This window comes from Eubalaena glacialis, chromosome 9, assembly GCF_028564815.1.
Source record: "Eubalaena glacialis isolate mEubGla1 chromosome 9, mEubGla1.1.hap2.+ XY, whole genome shotgun sequence".
NCBI classification, from domain to species: Eukaryota; Metazoa; Chordata; class Mammalia; order Artiodactyla; family Balaenidae; genus Eubalaena; species Eubalaena glacialis.
The window spans coordinates 97,728,419-97,750,191 of record NC_083724.1 but is presented as its reverse complement, the minus strand read 5'-3'; the positions used below and the strand labels follow the sequence as shown (position 1 = coordinate 97,750,191).

At 37.5% G+C, this 21,773-nt stretch overlaps 1 protein-coding gene across 1 annotated transcript in view; it reads right to left on the bottom strand.

The window, feature by feature from the left end:
• Positions 1-18,178, bottom strand: part of MFSD14B (major facilitator superfamily domain containing 14B) — a 79,178-nt gene extending 61,000 nt beyond the window's left edge. Inside the window, exon 1 of the mRNA XM_061199324.1 lies at positions 17,754-18,178. Coding sequence (XP_061055307.1) covers positions 17,754-17,861 — 108 coding nt within the window. The 5' untranslated portion in view covers positions 17,862-18,178. The remainder of the gene's footprint in view (positions 1-17,753) is intronic.
• Between the last annotated feature and the right edge of the window lie 3,595 nt (positions 18,179-21,773).

Genomic DNA, 21,773 nt, shown 5'->3' with positions numbered 1-21,773 from the left:
AAAACATCTCAAATAAACAACCTAACCTTACACCTAAAGCAATTAGAGAAAGAAGAACAAACCAAACCCAAAGTTAGCAGAAGGAAAGAAATCATAAATATCAGATCAGAAATAAATGAAAAAGAAATGAAGGAAATGATACCAAAGATCAATAAAACTAAATGCTAGTTCTTTGAGAAGATAAGCAAAATTGTTAAACCATTAGCCAGACTCATCAAGAAAAAAAGGGAGAAGAATCAAATCAACAGAATTAGAAATGAAAAAGGAGAAGTGACACTGCAGAAATACAAAGGATCATGAGAGATTACTACAAGCAACTATAGGCCAATGAAATGGACAAAAATCGACAACTTCTTAGAAAAGCACAACCTTCCAAGACTGAACCAGGAAGAAATAGAAAGTATAAACAGACCAATCACAAGCACTGAAATTGAAACTGTGATTAAAAATCTTCCAACAAACAAAAGCCCAGGATCAGATGGCTTCACAGGCAAATTCTATTAAACATTTAGAGAATAGCTAACACCAAACCTTCTCAAACTCTTCCAAAATGCTGCAGAGGGAGGAGCACTCCCAAACTTATTCTATGAGGCCACCATCACCCTGATACCAAAACCAGACAAAGATGTCACAAAGAAAGAAAACTACAGACCAATATCACTGATGAACATAGATGCAAAAATCCTCAACAAAATACTAGCAAAGAGAATCCAGCAGCACATTAAAAGGATCATACACCATGATCAATCGGGGTTTATCCCAGGAATGCAAGGATTTTTCAACATACGCAAATCAATCAATGTAATGAGAAAAACCATACGATCATCTCAATAGATGCAGAAAAAGCTTTAAACAAAATTCAATACCCACTTATGATAAAAACTCTCCAGAAAGTAGGCATAGGGAGAACCTACCTCAACATAATAAAGGCCATATATGACAAACCCACAGCCAACATCATTCTCCAAGGTGAAAAACTGAAACCATTTCCTCTAAGATCAGGAACAAGACAAGGTTGTCCACTCACACCACTATTATTCAACATTGTTTTGGAAGTTTTAGCCACAGCAATCAGAGAAGAAAAAGAATAAAAGGAATCCAAATCGGAAAAGAAGAAGTAGAACTGTCACTGTTTGCAGATGACATGACACTATACATAGAGAATCCTAAAGATGCTACCAGAAAACTACTAGAGCTAATCAGTGAATTTGGTAGAGTAGCAGAATACAATATTAATGCACAGAAATCTCTTGCATTCCTATACACTAATGACAAAAAATCTGAAAGAGAAATTAAGGAAACACTCCCATTATCACTGCAACAAAAAGAATAAAATACCTAGGAATATACCTACCTAAGCAGACAAAAGACCTGTATGCAGAGAACTATAAGACACTGATGAAAGAAATTAAAGATGATACAAACAGATGGAGAGATACACCATGTTTTTAGATTGGAAGAATCAACACTGTGAAAATGACTATACTACCCAAAGCAATCTACAGATTCAATGCAATCCCTATCAAACTAAAAATGGCATTTTTACAGAACTAGAACAAAAAATTTCACAATTTGTATGGAAACAGAAAAGACCCCAAAGAGCTAATGCAATCTTAAGAAAAACAGAGCTGGAGGAATCAGGCTCCCTGACTTCAAACTATGCTACAAAACTACAGTAATCAAGACAGCATGGTACTGGTACAAACAGAGAAATACAGATCAATGGAACAGGATAGAAAGCCCAGAGATAAACCCATGCACACATGGTCACCTTAGCTTTGACAAAGGAGGCAAGAATATGCAATGGAGAAAAGACAGTCTCTTCAATAAGTGGTGCTGAGAAAAGTGGACAACTACATGGAAAAGAATGAAATTTGAACACTTCCTAACAGCATACACAAAAATAAACTCAACATGGATCAAAGACCTAAATATAAAGCCAGACGCTATAAAACTCTTAGAGGAAAACATAGACAGAATACTCTAGGACATAAATCACAGAAGATCCTTTTTGACCCACCTCCTAGAGTAATGGAAATAAAAACAAACAAATGGGACCTAAGAAAACTTAAAAGCCTTTGCACAGCAAAGGAAACCATAAACAAGACAAAAAGACAACCCTCAGAATGGGAGAAAATATTTGCAAATGAAGCAACTGACAAAGGATTAATCTCCAAAATGTACAAGCAGCTCAATATCTAAAAAACAAACAACCCAATCCAAAAATGGGCAGAACACCTAAAGAGACATTTCTCCAAAGATATACAGATTGCCAACAAACACATGAATGGATGCTCAGCATCACTAATCATTAGAGAAATGCAAATCAAAACCACAATGAGGTATCACCTCACACTGGTCAGAATGGCCATCATCATAAAATGTACAAACAATAAATGCTGGAGAGGGTGTGGAGAAAAGGGATCCCTCTTGCACTGTTGATGGGAATGTAAATTAATACAGACACTATGGAGAACAGTATGGAGGTTCCTTAAAAAACTATGCGCTATGCATAGCACAGGGAGATCAGCTCAGTGCTTTGTGACCACCCAGAGGGGTGGGATAAGGAGGATGGGAGGGAGGCGCAAAAGGGAGGGGATATTGGGATATATGTATACATGTAGCTGATTTATTTGTTATACAGCAGAAACTAACACAGCATTGTAAAACAATTATACTCCAATAAAGATGTTAAAAAAAATAAAAGGCACAGACAATTCAACAGTAGTTGGAGACTTCAATACCCTTTTCCAATAGATAAGATCAACAAGGAAATAGAAGATTTCAGTAACACTGTACACTAACTAGATGTAACAGACATTGAGCACTCCATCCAACTACAGCAAAACAAACATTCTTCTCACATGTACATGGAAAGACCGAAAAACAAGTCTGAATAAACTTAAAAGAATTAAAAATCACACTGTGTTCTTGAACACAATGCAGCTAGGAATCAGTAACATAAGAAAATTTGGAAAATTCATAAATATGAACATTATTCAACATACTCCTAAATAGCCATGTGTCAAAAAAGAAGTCACACGAAAAGTTACAAAACTTTCAGATGAAGGAAAAGGAAAACACAGCATATCAAAGCTTGTTAAATGCAGCTAAAGCAGTGCTTAGAGGGAAACCTACAGCTGTAAATGCCTAATTATAACAGAAGATCTGATATCAACAATCTAACTTTTCCCTGTAAGAAACTAGAAAAGAGCAAACTAAACACAAAGCAAGAAAAAGGAAAGAAATAGTAGATTAAAGCAGAAATAAATGCAATACAGAAAAGCAACACAGAAAATCAACAAAATCAAGCTGATATTTATGAAATTTGAAAAAATTAACAAATCTTTGGAAAACCAAGAAAAACTGAGGAAGACTTAAATTGCTAAAATCAGAAATGAAAGAAAGGTTATAAGGCAGTACTTGGACATGTTAAGCCAACAAATTGGATTAATTGGATGAAAGAGACAAATTCCTAGAAATCTACTAAGGCTGAATCATAAAGAAGCAGAACATATGAATAAACCTAGAACTAATAAAGAGACTGAATCAGTGATCAAAAACCTCCTGACAAAGAAAAGCCCTGAACCTGATGGCTTCACTTTAAACCAAACATTTAAAGAACACCAATCCCTCTCAAACTCTTCTCACAACTGACCACATTTTATCAACATTCTCTATGAAAACAGCATTACCTGTATAAAGCCAGACAAAGACCCTACCAGAAAAGACAACTAGAGACTAATTTTCCTTATGCTGTTGATGCAACAGTTCTTAACAGTACGCCAGCAAACCAAATGCAGCAGCACATGAAAAGGGTTATACACCATGACCAAGTGAGATTTATTCGTGGAATGTTAAGAATAGTTCACATATAAAATCAACCAGTGGAATACACCACATTAAAATGAAGGGGGGAAAAACCCCACATGCTCCATCTCAACTGATGCAGAAAAAGCATTTGAGAAAATTAACACCCTTTTATGATAAAAAAAAATTCCAAAAAACTAGCATTGAAGGAAATTATCTTATCTCAGTATAATAAAGGCCACATATGAAAAATCCACACCTAACGTCAAAAGAGTCAATGGCTGAAAAAACTTTTCCTCTAAGACCAGGAAGAAGAAAAAGATGCCCGCTTTCAGTTTCTATTCAACACAGTAGTGGAAGTTCTAACCAGAGTAATTAAGGAAAAAAAGAAATAAAAGACATCCAAACTGGAAAGGAAGGAGTAAAATTATTTGTTTGAGCATGTCATGATCTTACATGGAATCTCAAGGAATCCTGAATAGCCAAAACAATCTTGAAAAAGAAGAACAAAACTGTAGTTCTCACACTTCCTGATTTCAAAACATACTACAAAGCTAATCAAAACAGTGTGATACTGGCACAAAGACACACATATAGACCTAAGGAGTATAATAGAATCCAGAAATAAACACCTGCATAATGGTCAAATCATTTGCAACAAGGGTGCTAAGACCATTTAATGGAGAAAGGACAGTCTCTTCAACAAACGTGCTGGGGAAGGTGGATATTCACATGCAAAAGAATAAAATAGACCTTTTTTCTACCTTACATCATGCACAAAAAATTAACTCACAATGGATTAAAGCCCTGAACATAAGAGCTAAAACTATAAAACTCTTAGATGACAACATAGGGGAAAAGCTTCATGACACTGGACTTGGCAACGATTTCTTGGATATAACACCAAAAGAAAAAGCAACAAAAGAAAAAAATAGATAAACTGGACTTGATCAAAATAGAAAGCTTTTTTGCATCAAAGGACATTACCAAGGGGCTTCCCTGGTGGCGCAGTGGTTGAGAATCTGTCTGCCAATGCAGGGGACACGGGTTCGCGCCCTGGTCTGGGAAGATCCCACATGCCACGGAGCAACTGAGCCCGTGAGCCACAACTACTGAGCCTGCGCATCTGGAGCCTGTGCTCCGCAACAAGAGAGGCCGCGACAGTGAGGCCCGCGCACCGCGATGAAGAGTGGCCCTCGCTCGCCGCAACTAGAGAAAGCCCTCACACAGAAACGAAGACCCAACACAGCCAAAATAAATAAATAAATAAATAAATAAATAAATAAATAAATAAGCTATTAAAAAAAAAAGGACATTACCAACAGAGTGAAAAGACAACCCATAGGAGAAAACACTTGCAAATCACACATCTGATAAGAAATTAACATCCAGAGTATACTAAAAAAAAAAGTCCTACAACTCAAGGACAAAAAAAAAAAATTGGGCAAAGAACAAATAAATACATGAAAAGACGCTGAACATCACTAATCATTAGGGAAATGAAAATCAAAAGCAAAATGAGATATTACTTGTGCTCATTAGGATGGCCATGACTAAAAACAAAAATTAAAACCAGAAAAAACAAGTGTTGACAAAGATTTAGAGAAACTGGAACCCTGGTGCACCATTAATGGGAATGTAATATGCTACAACCACTGTGAAAAACAGTATGGGGTTCCTAAAAAAATTAAAAATAGAATTACCTAGAGATCCAGCAATTCTACTTTTGGGTATATACCCAAAAGAATTGAATGCAGGGTCTCCAAGAGGTATCTACACCCATGTTCACAGCAGCATTATTCACAACAGCCAAAAGGTAGAAGCCACCCAAGTGTCCATTGGTGGATGAATGTATGAACAAAATATGGTATATGCATGCAATGGAATAGTTTTCAGCAGTAAAAAAGACAGGACATTCTGACATGTTACAACACTGATAAACCTTGAAGACAATATGCTAAGTGAAATAAGCCAGTCATAAAAGGACAGTTGCTGTATAATTCTATTTATACGAGGTATCTAGAGTAGTCAGATTCATAGAGATAGACTGTAGATGGTGGTTGCCAGGGGCTGGGAGGAGAGGGAATTGGGGAGTTATAGTTTAATGGGTACTGAATTCAGTTTGGGATAATGAAAAGTTCTGGAGACGGACAATGGTAATGGTTGCACAACAATTTTAATGTACTTAAATGCCACTGAACTATGCACTTAAAAATGTCTAAGATGATAAATTTTATGTTATCCATATATTGCTACACTAAAAAAAAAGTAACTCAAAATAGATCATAGACCCCAAAATTAGGTCCCATAGTTTCATGATGAGTTTGTATACACAACACTATTGTCACAATCCATGCAAGAAAAAGTTATGTTGGACTCCATTAAAGTTAAAAACTCGTGTTTAACAAAGAGTTAAACTTTTGTGTGTATATAATACGTATAACAAGCAAATATAAAGAAGAACCAAACAGAGACGAAGAATACAATAAGTGAAATGAAAAATACACTAGAAGGAATCAACAATAGACTGAATGATACAAGGGAATGGATCAGCAAGCTGGAAGACAGAGTAGAAATCACTGCAGCAGAACAGACAAAAGGAAAAAAAGTAAAAAGAAAGGAGGACAGCCTAAGAGACCTTTAGAACAACATCAAGCATACTACATTTGCATTATAGGGGTCCCAGAAGGAGAAGAGAGAGAAAACATATTTTAAGACATAATAGCTGAAAATTTCCTTAACTGGGGAAAGGAAACACAGGCCTCCAGGTCCAGGAATCACAGACATCCCAAACAGGATCAACCCAAAGAGAACCATACCAAGATAAACAGTAATTAAAATGGCAAAAATAAAAGATAAAGAGAGAATATTAAAAGCAACAAGTTACATTCAAGGGAACTCCCATGACTATCAGCTGACTTTTCAGCATAAACTCAGCAGACCAGAAGGGAGGGACACGATATTTAAAGTGATGAAAGGGGTAAACCTACAACAAAGAATTTCATTCAGATTTGATGGAGAGATCAAAAGTTTCACAGACAAGCAAGCTAAGAGTTCAGCACCATCAAACCAACTTTACAAGAAATGTTAAAAGGAACTTTTCTAAGCGGAAAAAAAAAAAAAGACCACAACTAGAAACATGAAAATTATAAAAGGAAAAATCTCATTGGTAAAGGCAAATACACAGTAAAGGTAATAAATCAGCCATGTATAAAGCTAGTAGGGAAAGTTTAAAGAAAGAAGTAGCAAAATCATCTATGTCTGCAATAAGCAGTTAAGGGATACGCAAAACAAAAAGATGTAAAATACAATGTCAAAAACAGTAAATGTGGGGTGGCAGGACTAAAAATGAAGGGTTGTTAAAATGCACTTGAACTTAAGAGACCACAGGGATCAACCCTAAAGACCAAAAGCCAACACATTGGGAAGAGTGAAGCTTATGAATGTAATGAGCCCACCAGGTCCTTGGTGATATTAAACTGCTAAGCTAAGCACACTATTCCTGGACTTCTTATGTACAATAATAAATCTCTTTATCAAATACATTATTATGTCATGCACAATGTTAAAATGTAATATTTGAGTTTGATATTTTAAGGAACCAAGTCTATAACTATGTAAACTGTTGGCTCCATCATACTTCTGGACAGAAAAAAAAATTATTTTAAAATATATTCTAATTGAAAATTGGTACTCCATAGTTGGAACGTACTGCCACAAGGTTCAGTCAGTCATCTCTGCATTACTATAAAAGACATGTATGAAAAGTATGTTTCACTATTAGCCCTCAATATTTTAATAATTTATACTTATGGTACTTTCTGCTTATATCATATATACCTGGTTAGTAAAACGCTCCATCAAAAATAAATTTTTTATTAGAAAGCTTTTAAATATAAACACAAGGAGAACACAAATGGTTTTAAAAAACAAACAAATGACTATACCTAAAGGCTTTGCTTTTCTTCCTCCTACCTAATAATATTGGAATGCAAGTCTGAAAAACAATTTTACTGCTTATTTCTCCAGATGAAATAACTTTTCTGCAAAAATTATAAAAAATTTGTCAGTCTCACATTAAATAGTTGAATAAATGACATGGCTATCATGTTGTATAGACCAAGCATTCATTAAATATTTGTAAAAGAACTGCTTTTCCCTCACTCAAGTTTTCAAACTTAATTTATCAACTACCAACCAACTTAAAGCAAACTAAGATCCCAAGAACTGTTTTTGTAAATATTCCTATTTCTATCAACATTCTTTAACAATAAAAATATTCAACTCCAGGGCATTCCCTGGTGGTCCTGTGGTTAGGACTTGGCGCTTTCACTGTCGTGGCCCGGGTTCAATCCCTGGTCTGGGAACTAAGATCCCGCAAGCTATGTGGCGCAGCCCAAAAAAAAAAAAAAAAAATTCAACTCCAAGTGATCAATTCATTCAGCACATATTTGTTGAGCTCTACTATATGTCAGTTAGATGCTGGGAACAATGGCAGCAATAGAAGAAACTATCCTGGCTCCCACCTCATGAAATGTACAATTTAAAATGGAAATAAACACTCTGAAGGACAATGACACAGGTCAGGGACAGTCTATTACAAAGGATTCTGAGATACACACAGGCAAAAATTATCCTTTTACAGCAGCAGCAATAGACACCATGCCAAGCCCTGATCAAAGCACATTACTATCATTTTATCCTCACTACAATCTTTTGACATAGGAACTATTATTATCCCCATTTTACAGATGACAAAACTCAGATGCACAGAGCTTAAGTACTTGCCGATTCATGTGATTAGTAAGTGGCAAAGCTGGTATTTCATCCAGGGAGTCACATACCTCCGGAGTACGTGCTACTAGCCACTTGTATTACTTACAATGCCTTTCTTAGAGAGCCCGAATTTCTCCACAAATAGAATCAGCACATACATATGGTAGGTAGCCTGGACTGCAGCAACCTGAGTTAAGTGGTAATAGGAGTCTCAGGCAAAGTAAAGCACAGACCTTTACTTACCCACCTGTCCCTTACCCACACTAAGAAGTCTGGCCTGGATAGTGTGTATCTGGGCAAAGGGCAATCTTCACCAACCCCTTCACCTGCTTTCTCAACATGACCTGAAAAGTTCAGATGAACTAGGACATCTGGCTTTTGTCAATCAGGTCATCTGCTGCCAACTGGAAAAAGATAAGGTTGAAAGCTACTCCCTTTGTCCCCCACATAACCCCCAACTCAAGGATCACAGTACCCAGTAGACACCAGCAACTTGTCGACACAGAAGCAAGAGAGAGTCTACCATATATACCAACTGAATAAAATTGAAAGCCCACAAAGAAATCCATATATCTATGGATCCATATCTATGTCCAATTGATTTTTGCCAACAGTGCCAAACCCATTCAATCAATGAGCAAAGAACTGTCTCTCCAACAAATGGTGCTAAGACAACTCAATTTCCACATATAAAGAATGAAGGTGGAACCCTACCTCACACCACACACAAAAATTAACTCAAAACAGATGAATGAACTAAGCTAAAAGCCATAAAACTCCTAGAAGAGAACACAGAGGTAAATCTTAGATTTAGTAATGGATTCTTAGACACGACTCCAAAATGACGAGCAACAAAAGAAACAACAGATATCAGGCTTCAACGAAATTACAAACTTTTAAAATGAACCAAAGACCTATGGGGGGGGATAAATTAGGAGTTTGAGATTAGCAGGGAAAAAAAATAGACCTAAACGTAAGACCTAAAACTCTAAAACTCTTAGATGACAACATAGGGGAAAAGCTTCACAACATTAGATTTGACAATGATTTCTTGGCTATGACACCAAAACACACAGGCAACAAAAGTAAAAATAGATAAACTGGACTTTATAAAAATTTAAAACTTGTGCATCAATGGACAGAATCAACAGAGTGAAAAGGCAACCTATGGAGAAAATATCTGCAAAGCATGTATCTGATAAGGAGTTAATCCAAATAACCCAATTCAAAATGGGCAAAGGACTTGAATATACATTTCTCTAATGAAAATATACAAATGGCCAAACAAGCATATGAGAAGATGTTCAACATGCTAATCATTAGGAAAATGCAAAATCAAAATGAGATATCACTTCACACACATCAGGATGGCTACTATCCACAACAAAAACAAAAACAACACAAAACAAAAAATGACAAGTGTTGGGCTTCCCTGGTGGCGCAGTGGTTAAGAATCCTCCTGCCAATGCAGGGGACACAGGTTCGAGTGCTGGTCCAGGAAGATCCCACATGCCGCGGAGCAACTAAGCCCGTGTGCCACAACTACTGAAGCCCACGTGCCTAGAGCCCATGCTCCGCAACAGGAGAGGCCACCACAGTGAGAGGCCTGCACACTGCAGTGAAGAGTAGCCCCTGCTCGCCACAATTGGAGAAGGCCCATGTGCAGCAATGAAGACCCAACACAGTCAAAAATAAATAAATAAAATAAATAAATTTATTAAAAAAAAAAAGTTAACTGTATTCTGTATTGTAAAAAAAAAAAGAAGAAAGAAAATGACAAGTGTTGATGAGGAGGTGGAGAAACTAGAACCCTTGTGCACTGTTGGTGGGAATGTAAAATGGTGCAGCCACTATGGGAAACAGTATAATGGTTCCTTAAAAAATTAAAAATAGTATTATCCAATAATCTAGCAATTCCACTTCTGGGTAGATATGCAAAAGAACTGAAAGTTGGATCGCAAAGAAATATTGGGTTGGCCAAAAAGTTCGTTCGGGTTTCTCCATAAGATGTTAACATTTTGGTCAACCCAATGTTTGTACACTCATGTTCAGTGGCATTATTCACAATAGCCAAAAGACAGAAACAACCCAAGTGCTCATTAAAAGATAAATAGAGAAAATGTGGCATATACAGAAAATGGAATATTATTCAGCCTTAAAGGAAGGAAAGGGCTTCCCTGGTGGTGCAGTGGTTAAGAATCCACCTGCCAACACAGGGGACATGGGTTCAAGCCCTGGTCCAAGAAGATCCCACATGCCGCGGAGCAACTAAGCCCTTGCGCCACAACTACTGAGTCTGCGCTCTAGAGCCTGTGTGCCACAACTACTGAATACCGCGTGCCTAGAGCCCGTGCTCCACAACAAGAGAAGTCACAGTAATGAGAAGCCATGCGCCGCAAAGAAAAGTAGCCCCCGCTTCCCGCAACTAAAGAAAGCCCGTGCACAGCAATGAGGACCCAACGCAGCCAAAAATAAATAAATAAATAATTTATTTATTTATTTAAAAAAAAATGGAAATCCTGACACATGCCACACTTGCCTTCAACAATCTTGAAGACAACATGTCTTGAGGACATTATGCTAAGTGAAATAAGCCAGTCAGAAAACGACAAATTGTGTATATGACTCCACTTATATGAGGTATCTAGAGTAGTCAATACTCAGAAACTGAAGGCAGAATGGTGGTTACCAGGAGCTGGAGTAAATGGGAAGTTGCTGTTTAATGGATATAGAGTTTCAGTTTTAGAAGATGAAAAAGTTCTGGAGATTGGTTGCACAACAATGTGAATATACTTAACACTACTGAACTATACACATAAAAATAATTAAATTGTAAATTTTGTTACAATTTACAATTTTGTATATTATATCACAATTAAAATTTTTTCTTAAATCAACTGTATTTCTATATATTGGCAACAAACAGTTGTGAATTTAAAATTTCTTAATAATTTACATTTATATTACATTTACATTACATGTTCAATAGCACCTAGAACGTATGATATAGGGAAAATGTGACAAATGATACAAAAGACCTGTTGAAAATTATAAAGCACAGTTGAAAGAAATTAAAGATCTAAAATAAATGGAGAAATACCTCATTTATGGATCAGAAGACTATATTGTTTTCAATTCTTCCTAAACTGATCTTCTGGATCAACAAAATCCCAATGAAAATAACAGCAGGCTTTTTTGTAGAAACTGACAAGCTCATTCTATAATTCTAAAATGCAAAGGACCCAGAATAGCCAAAACAGTTTTAAAAGAGAAGAACAAGGTTGTAGGACAAACTCTATTCGTTTCAAATCTTATTATGAATCTCCAGTAATAGCGACTGAATGGTACTGATGTAAAGATAAACAGATCAATGAAACAAAATAAAGAATCCAGAATAGACTAACACATACATGGATAACTGAATTTTGACAAAGGTGCAAAGGCAATTCAGTGAATAAGTCTTTTCAACAGATGAAACAACAATTCGTTACCATATGCAAAAAAAGAACTGCCATTGATACTGTGCCCCATATAAAAAATTAATTCAAAATGGGTCATAAACCTAATTGTAAAATTTTTAAAAATTCTAAAAATAAAAAAGGAAATTATTGTGATACTGAGTTAGGATTTCTTGGATATGAAACCAAAAACACAATCCCTAAAAGAGCATATTGATAAAATTAAATTTCATTAAAACTTCTGCTCAGAAGAAAATATTTGCAAACATATATCTGATAAAAGACTTGCAACCCCAATATATAAAGAACTCTTAAAACTCAATTATAAGATAATAAACGACCCAACAACAACAAATAAATAGGCAAAAGATGTGAACAGACACTTCACCAAGAGGATATACAAATGGCAAGTAAGCTTATGGAACGATGTTGAACATAATTAGCCATAGGGAGATGCAAAATAAAAGCACAGTAAGATACCACTACAGACCTACTAGAAGGGCTAAAATTGACTGACCAAGTGTTGATGAGGATGTAGATGAACTCTCATAGTGCTAGTGCCAATGTAAAATTAAAATTTTTAAATTTAAAAAACAGTTGGGCAGTTTCTTAAAAAGTTAAACAATACACCTACCATATGATCCAGCCATTCCACTTCTAAGTATTTACCTAAAAGAAAATGAAGTATACTCCATACAAAGACTGGTTCATGAATGCTCATCGCCGCTTTATTTGTAACCGCCAAAAACTGGTGATAAACCAAATGTTCACCGAGGGATGAATGGATAAACAAACTGATACATCCATACAACTGAACACTACTCAGCAACAAAAAGGAATGCACTACTGATTTATACAACAACATGAATAAATCTCAAAATAATTTATCTGAGTTGAAAAAAGCGAGACCAAAAAGAATATATTCTGTATGAGTCCGTTTATATAAAACTTTAGAAAATTAAAACTAATATATAGTAACAGAAAGTAGATAAATGCTTGCCTGGGAAGGTGGAGGTGGATAGAGGATGTACAAATGGGCACAAGGAAACTTTTAGGGGTGATGGATATGTTCACTATCTTGATTGCAGTACTGATTTCACAAGTGTCAAAACACAAATCTGTACACTCTAAACATATATAGTTTTTATAATTATATTTCAATAAGGCTGTTTTTAAAAGACAAGCAAATACAAAGCTACATATAAAAAAGTCAGGCATCTAGATAGGAAATTGACCAAACTTCACAAATACGGTATGTTTTCCCAGGGTTAGAAACTCTTATTTGTTATAATTGATTACAGATATTAAGGACAAATTTCTCTTCCAATTTTCACATAACAATGCCCTTGCTATGCTACAACCTCTTTCCCCAGGGCACATCTCAGATTTCATAAACCACTTGTGAAGATTCTATGAGACACTAAACTAGAAGGAGGGAGAGAGGGAAGGAAGGAAAGAGAAAGAAGGGGGAAAGGAGAGAGAAAACACCAGCAAGAAGGAGAATGAGGAATAAAAAGACGCTTCCATAGTGTAATAAAGCATGTTTATCTCATCTGTATAGCTAACATCATCCTTGACAGTGGAAAAAATATATATATTCCTGTTACGCAGAGAAGGCCGTGCACTTTTATAATTACTACTGAACATTTTCCTGGATATAGTTCATATAATACAGAAATAAGACATGAAATTACTGCCACTTGAAAAATTTGTGAATATTTATCCAGAAGACCCTAAAGAATATTTTTTAAAGATAAGGTAAAAATTACCAATGTCAGCAATAAAAAAAAATAGACTAAAGATCCTACAGTAATTAAAAAGAGCCTAACAGGCTGTTAGGAACAACTTTATGCCAATTAATTTGAAATTTTAGATGAAATGGACAAATTCCTAGCAAAATACAACTTACTAAAATTGACAGAAAAAAATAGAAAATCAAACGGAAAATCTACATTGTTCTAGAACTACATTAGCCCAAAAAACTGAAGAACCATAAAGTTCTACAACTGTATTACCATCTTACACAAACTCTTCAGAGAATAAAAGAAAACAGAACTCTCCAATTTGTTTTATAAGGCCAACCAAAACTTATATAAAAGCAACAAGCTAATTTCATTGATAAGCATAATTACTGGTTTAAATTAGACTAATTTACTTCTCTAACATACATTTATTTTAGACTATTTTAGATTAAAGGACTATTTTAGATTAAAAGATACACAGGTGTAGTCCCTGTATTCAAAGACCTAATCTAGTAAGAAAACCAGTGCGAAAGGATGCTCAGATATCATAAGAAGCAGGTTTTACAAAATCCTGCCTATACTAGGCCTAAGAACAATACAACAGCAGCAACAAGTCTGTGTTCTGATAAAGGCTTGAAAGTTGACTAGAGATCTGCATACTTCTTAATATGAAATATAAATGTTTCTGCTATGAAAGCACAATGCATTTACTTTTATAAATTGCGATAGATCAACTGCTCACAAATGCTTTCCATTTCTCCTTTTATCTGCTATAATTTACTTAACAGAGTTTGGTTGTGATAATGTCCCAGTACTATTTTATTACTAAAATGATCATACTGATTCCTAACAGTGTTAAGAATTGAAAGCTAATTAAAAAAAAAAATTCCTCTAAAATGTCCCTAGGTCCTCTTTCACATTTTTTTTTTTTTTTGGCCGTGCCACCCGTGGGATGTGGGATCTTGGTTCCCTGACCAGGGATGGAACCCGTGCCCCGCTGCAGTGGAAGCGTGGAGTCTTAACCACTGGACCGCCAGGGAAGTCCCCTCTTTCACCTTTTTACAAACAAAACATATCTAGTCATTTTAGCCTTTGTTTTGGGTAACAAGCTGCTCTTCAGTACTATTTCCATTTTGCCTATATAATATATAATATTCTTGTCCTTATAAATCAAAATTAGTCTTTACAGGAGCCCCTCTAAAATGGTCTGAGGAAAATCAACTAAAAACACATCAAATGTCACCAGAATGGCATTGATCCTGAGAGGCCCTACATCAGAGATCTTAACTGGTATCTAAGTACTGGCTTTTTGGAGTCAATGAACATTCTGAAATACACAGTATGCTAAACTCAGTTGTGTTTTCTTTGCAGAAAATCCTTAATTCTCTTCAGATGCTCAAAGGTAAATGATTCCAAAAGGATATGCATTCAATGATAATGCAAATAATTCTGACACAACATTTCAAGGTGTATGTACACGCACAATTAGGGAGGGATAGAGCAAAGAAAGGACAATAAAACAAGAACTTATTTACTACACACAACTCCCTTTTCTAGATTGCAATGGTCTCTTAGAATAAATATGTGATTCCCTTCTATTATTCAGGTCAATACATCTCTTTGCCAAACAAGGTAGAAAAAAGTTTCAGCCGATTCCCTGTATGTGGGCAGTCTTGCTTGTGATTATTAGTAACATCTAAGAACCTGAAACCATGAATATACTAGAATCAAGCTATAAGGAAATTCCAACACATTAAAATGAAGTCAAGTCTTGGAGGACAAAGAATGTAGCACCTGGAAGCAATACTAGAAAGAAACTGCAAACAGGAAAGATGCATAATTTGGGGGTACTGGCATATGACACGAACATATATGATTAAAGACATTCACTGCTTTCCCAGGCAACACACATTACAAAAAGCACCAGTGGCTGAACCCTGCTACCTACCCATGCTAGTCATCTAAGTAGAGCAAGCACCAAAACTCACTGTCAGAATTCACTGCAATTTATCAATACTGACTAGACACACCCTAAGAGGTAAGGAAAGAATGGACAGGAACCTATTTGTGCCTAAATTAGCATCAAGACTCACAGGGAAAGCAATCAGGGAATAAACCGTCTCAGTTTCTTTGAATACACATTCCTCAAACATTCCTGTTCTAAGCACATAAAATCAGCGACTTTAATTTTTAGGTTGGGGTCTAGTTCCTGTATAGATTCGTAAATGGGAGAGAACTGAATGTTTTTTATCAGACAAGGATCACCTATACATTCTGACCAATCATTCATGCTTAAAATATTGAGAAATAATAACAATAACAGCTAATATTTATTGAGGACTTACTAGGTGCCAGGTTGTAGTAACCCTCACAATTCTCTGAGGTAAACACTATCATTAATTTGGAGAGGTTATATAACTTGCCCAAAGTTATACAGGTAATAAAAAGTGGGAACTGGGATTCCAAGCATGCTCACCTAATCACTATGCTTTAATGCTTCAACCTGCCAGGTTATTTTTTTATTCTATAAGCCAAAGAGAGCTAATGAAAATATTTAAGGACAGCAGTAATGATCATATTTACATGTTAGATTACACTAATCAATACTGTGGAGAGCAGCCTGATGATGAAGTAAGCAAGGGTCTCAAGAGATAGTCAAAATCCAGGTCAAAAATGCTAAGGACCTGAACCACAGGAACGCAGAAAGGATAAAAAACCTAAAATCTTTACCTGGTAAACTTAGCTAGACTTATTAATATATTGGATGAAGGGATGGGAAAGGATGGAGTCTACCTCTCAGGTTACTAGCTTGGCCACTGGTCAGTAAATTATGGTCTATCAATTCAAAGACAGGAGGAGGAGCTGGCAGTTTCGTTTCCCTTAGTCGGCAGGAAGATAAGTCTACCTTTTATGTAATCAAAAACAAAACGAGAAAAACCAATTCTATAGAATTTCCCTCCTCCTACCAAAAACACTTTCCCACTTTCCAGAAATCTTATCTTTGAAATGAGGAACTCCTAATTTTTTTTCTCAAAAATAAGAAGTCACTTGGGCAGGAAGGGGCCCTCAACATCATTTAGCATTCTTTAAAAGCAAATTAAATCTGAAGCCGACTGCATATAATTTAATTTTCCTAAAATTTCTATTTTCTTTGGAAAAAGTCTCCTTGGCATTAGTTTCTATTCATTGTACCGTTTCTATATATCCTGTCCTAAATAGAGCAAAAAAGAAAAAAGAAAAAAATATATCTTTGAGAAATGACACTCTATACTTAGAGTTCCAACGTCAGACACCTAAGCGCCACTGACAGCCTGTTCTGCCGAATCCAGGCCAATTAAACCAGTGCTTCGGAAGCCATCTGAATCTCACGTGAAACTGTTAAAAGAGATTAGCCTGAATACGCTCCTCAGTCGGGCCCTGGGATAGGCAGCTTCCTCTGAAATCCTGCTCACCAACCGCTTCTGTGACCGCCTAGAGAACCAAGAAGGAACAGGAAGGCGCTGCCCAGCCTCCACCGCCAACTTCCCGGTCCAGGGCCCAATGCCGGTTCTAAAGGTTCTCCACACATCTTCTAAGTAGGCTCAAGCCAGAAAGTGCACCATGAAAACAGTATCCACTGTCACGTGTATGGAGAGCTCTGAAAGAACCAAATTACTTATATTCACGGTCCCACGTCGGGCGTCTTTTGAAACAATAACCAAGTCGCCTAAATTTTTGTCTAGCGATGACCAGCGCTAGGACAGCCTAGCAGTGATGAATTCGGCTGGCTGACACGGAAAAGGACAGGCTTTCGGACAGCCAGAGCCCCTCGAGCCGAGGCGGAGGGTCAGTGTATCCTCATCCCCAGGGGACCCAGGCCCCAGCCCCGCATCAGGCGTCCCCGGACTCCGGCCGCGACGCCGCCCAACCTCCCCTGGCTTGGGGCTTCGGGCTGAGAAAAGCGTCCGAACTCCAAGCCCGCGCTCACCGAGCTGCCGCTCGCGGCCCGCGCGCCCGCGCGCTTCTCCAGCATGGCTCCCGCCTCGGGCTCCGACGCCGCCTTCTCCTCCCTCTCCAGTGGAGATTCCGCGTTCATGCCACTGCCATGCCCGCGCCGGCTGCGGGGGTTACGGGACTACAGCTACGCCGCAAATGCGGCGGCGGGGCCCGCGCTCTCATGGGCTCCGCGGCCCAAAGCGGCCTGCGGGTGAGGCGGCGACGCCGAGACCTGTGAGCGCTGCCGAGGCCGGAGCCGCAAAAGAAACGAGGCGAGGAGAGCAGCTAAAAGCGGGCACAAGCCACAGCCACTAACAGAACCCAACTCAGAGAGCTGCCAACAGCGTCTCCAGCGGCCGAGGTAGCCCCGCTCCGCTTCCCCACAGGCCGGCTAGGGGCAGGAGGCCCCGCCCCGGATCTCAGCTCCCGCCACAAGCTCGGCGCCTGCGCCCAAAGCCTCAGCAGCGCCCGCCCACCTCAGGCCCCGCCTCCACGTTTCCGGGGCCTCCTTGGCGTCAGGACTCCGCAGCACGCCGGAAATGCGTCATCGCCCAAGGACCCCAGGAGTAGTTTCTTTTTCCTGAGACAGAACCGGATCTGGCGAACTGAGGGTGTCAGGTGCTGAGGGTTTTGTTAGTGACTGCACTTCTGGTCTTGGTTTGGTGCCCCCAACAAGTATATGGATGGGCACGTTCTGACACGGATACAGAGCCCCGGGATCTGGAATCCCGAACTGGGGAAGTGCCGTATGCTATAACTACGATATTCTGTTCCTCTTCAAAATCTATAAATAAGCTGACAGAGAGCTTACCTGGGCTGTGGGATTCATGGGAAGGACAGTCTTAGGAAACATACAGGTCCCTGTTCCAATCCAGAACTACTTGATGGTACCAACACGGTGTATATGAACTGATTACTCAAAGTCTCAGATCGTGTTTGGGTAAAGCGCTGATGTGCTAAAGTGCAGAAATCAGCTAACACTAATTGTGGCTTTATAAATGTTATGATTACTGGCTGGAAAGGACCTTGTGAGATATTACATCCTACTTTGCAGATGCCAACCCAAGCTCCAAAAGTAAAGTGGCTTGGCTAGTTAAAGAGTTAATGTGACAGATAGGACCTGCTCCACGAATTTGGGGAACAAATATAGTGAGAATATTTTTTATTAGGTGTTTGAGCATTCGATGCCTCTTTGAAAGAAGACAAACACTGAAACTCTGAAGAACTTATGTCTTCCTCCTTATTAAAGAGACCCAGGTGGACTTAATTGAAGAATGGAGTAAGTCCAGTCATTTCACTATTGATTTGCATCTTGTATTATTGTTGTTGTTTCAAATGGGTCTTGTACAATCCTAAAGATTTTTGTTTGATTTGTTATAGTGTATCCATTGGCTTAGGTCCCTTCCAGGGCTTCAGTCCATAGCACTTGGTGTACTGAGTTATAGCTTCATTTACACTCACTGATCAGACATTGCTTCCCAAAGCATATTGATGTCCAAAATCAGTTTTTCCTGAAAGAACATAGAAATTCTTTTATTGAGCTCAGGTCATCTACCTAGACTGCCCCTTCTATCAGGGACTTTACTGCTACTTGTCCTCGACTGAAGGCTTTTTAGTCTGCACTAGGAAACTGACAGGATTTTAGAAGCCACCAGCCTTGAATTGTGAGTAGGAAATTCCCCCAACAATACCTCAGGCCAGTTGTCCCCTATCCTGTTCTTAAATATAGCCAGAGAAGAGGATATGTTAAATAGGCCCAATCCATTTATGGATAGCTGTCATATTTTGGAATTATGTCCTTGTATTAAGCCAAAAACTGCCTGCCTATTTCAGCCATACTTTGATTCTGGTTCTGCCTTCTATATCTGTACAAAAATGTCTAATTCCATTTGTTTGAAATTCCAAGATGAACTTGTCATATTTCTTGATTATCTTCTAAATACATACCAGTTTGTGAAAATCCCAATTAAAATGCATTGCCAAAAATGCAACACTGGAAGTAATATTTGATGATGGCACTCTGAGGTCTGGTCCCTTGATTTGCATAAAAGTAAATTATCATAAAAGTAAATTTTAGGAGATGAATTATTTATTGCATTATGTTGATAGTTATACCATAGGAATTAAATAGACCCTTATTCTTACCTTCTAATTAATTCTGCACTAATCAATGTCAAAGACCTGGGATTCCACATAATTTAATTCAACATCCTAGGCTCTAGGAAAATAATGGCACTCACTGAAGGATACGTGTGTTATGGTATTTAGAAAATAGGATATCTGTATGCAGACCATGAAATTGGACCCTTGTCTTGCACCAGACATCACTCAAAGTGGATGAAATTCTCAAACATAAGACCTGAAACTCTAAAACTACTGAAAGAAAACAGGGAAATAATCTGACTGGACAAATATTTTTTTGATATGACACCAAAAGCACAGGCCACAAAGCAAAATCAGACAAGTGAGATTGCATATAAAGCTTTTGTACAGCAAAGGAAATAATCAACAAAATGAAAAAGCAACCTACTGAATGGGAGAAAATATTTTCAAATTATATATCCAATAAGGGGTTAATATCTAAAATATATATGGAACTCATGCAACTTAATAGCAAATAGATAAATAAATAGCCTGATTAAAACATGGGCAAAAGACCTAAATAGACATTTCTCAAAAGAAGACATTCAAATGACCAACAGGTATATGAAAAGATGCTCAACTTCACTAATCATCAAGGAAATGCAAATCAAAAGCACAATGAGATACCACCTCGAATCTGTTAGAATGGCTGTTATAAAAAAAGACAAAAAATAACAAGTGTTGCAAGAATTTTGATAAAAGTGAACATGTGTACACTGCTGGTGGGAATGTAAATTGGTACAGTGTGGAAAACAGTATAGAGTTTCCCCCCAAAAGTAAAAAAACAAAATTACCATATGATCCAGCAATCCCACTTCTGGGTATATATCCGGAAGAAATAAAATCAGAATCACAAAGAGATATCTGCACTCCCAGGTTTATTGCAGCATTATTCACAGTTGGCAAGACATGGAAACACCATAAATATTTATCTTCAGATGATTGTTTAAAGAAAATGTGATATATATATGTATATGCAATATTATATCATTCATCATTTTAAACGATGTAAATATGGCCATTGCGACAACATGGATGAGCCTGGAGGACATTATGCTAAGTGAAATAAGCCAAACACAGAAAGACAAGTATTGCATGATGTCACTTACATGTGGAATCTAAAATAGCCAAATTCCTAGAAGCAGTGGAGTAGAATGGTAGTTTCCAGGGGTTTGAGGGAGAGAGAAATGGGAGATGTTTGTCAATGAGTATATAATTTCAGTTATGCAAAATAAGTTCTGAAGACCTAATGTACAGCAGTGTGACTGTCATTACCAGTACCGTATTGTATTCTTGAAATTTGCTAAGAGGGTTGATCCTAAGTGTTCTCATTACAAAAAGAAAAACGAAAGAAAATGGCAACTGTGAAGTGATAGATATGTTAATAGCTTGGTTGGAGTGACTATTTCATAATCTATATGAATATCAAAACATCAATTGAACACCATAAATTTTTTCAACTTTTATTCATTATACCTCAATAAAGCTGGAGCAATAATTAATAAAAAAATTTAATAAACATTTTTTTAAACATCTTTATTGAAGTATAATTGCTTTACAATGGTGTGTTAGCTTCTGCTTTATAACAAAGTGAATCAGTTATACATATACATATGTTCCCATATCTCTTCCCTCTTGCATCTCCCTCCCTCCCACCCTCCCTATCCCACCCCTCTAGGTGGTCACAAAGCACCGAGCTGATCTCCCTGTGCTATGCGGCTGCTTCGCACTAGCTATCTATTTTACATTTGGTAGTGTATATATGTCCATGACACTCTCTCACCCTGTCACATCTCACCCCTCCCCCTCCCCATATCCTCAAGTCCATTCTCTAGTAGGTCTGTGTCTTTATTCCCATCTTGCCACTAGG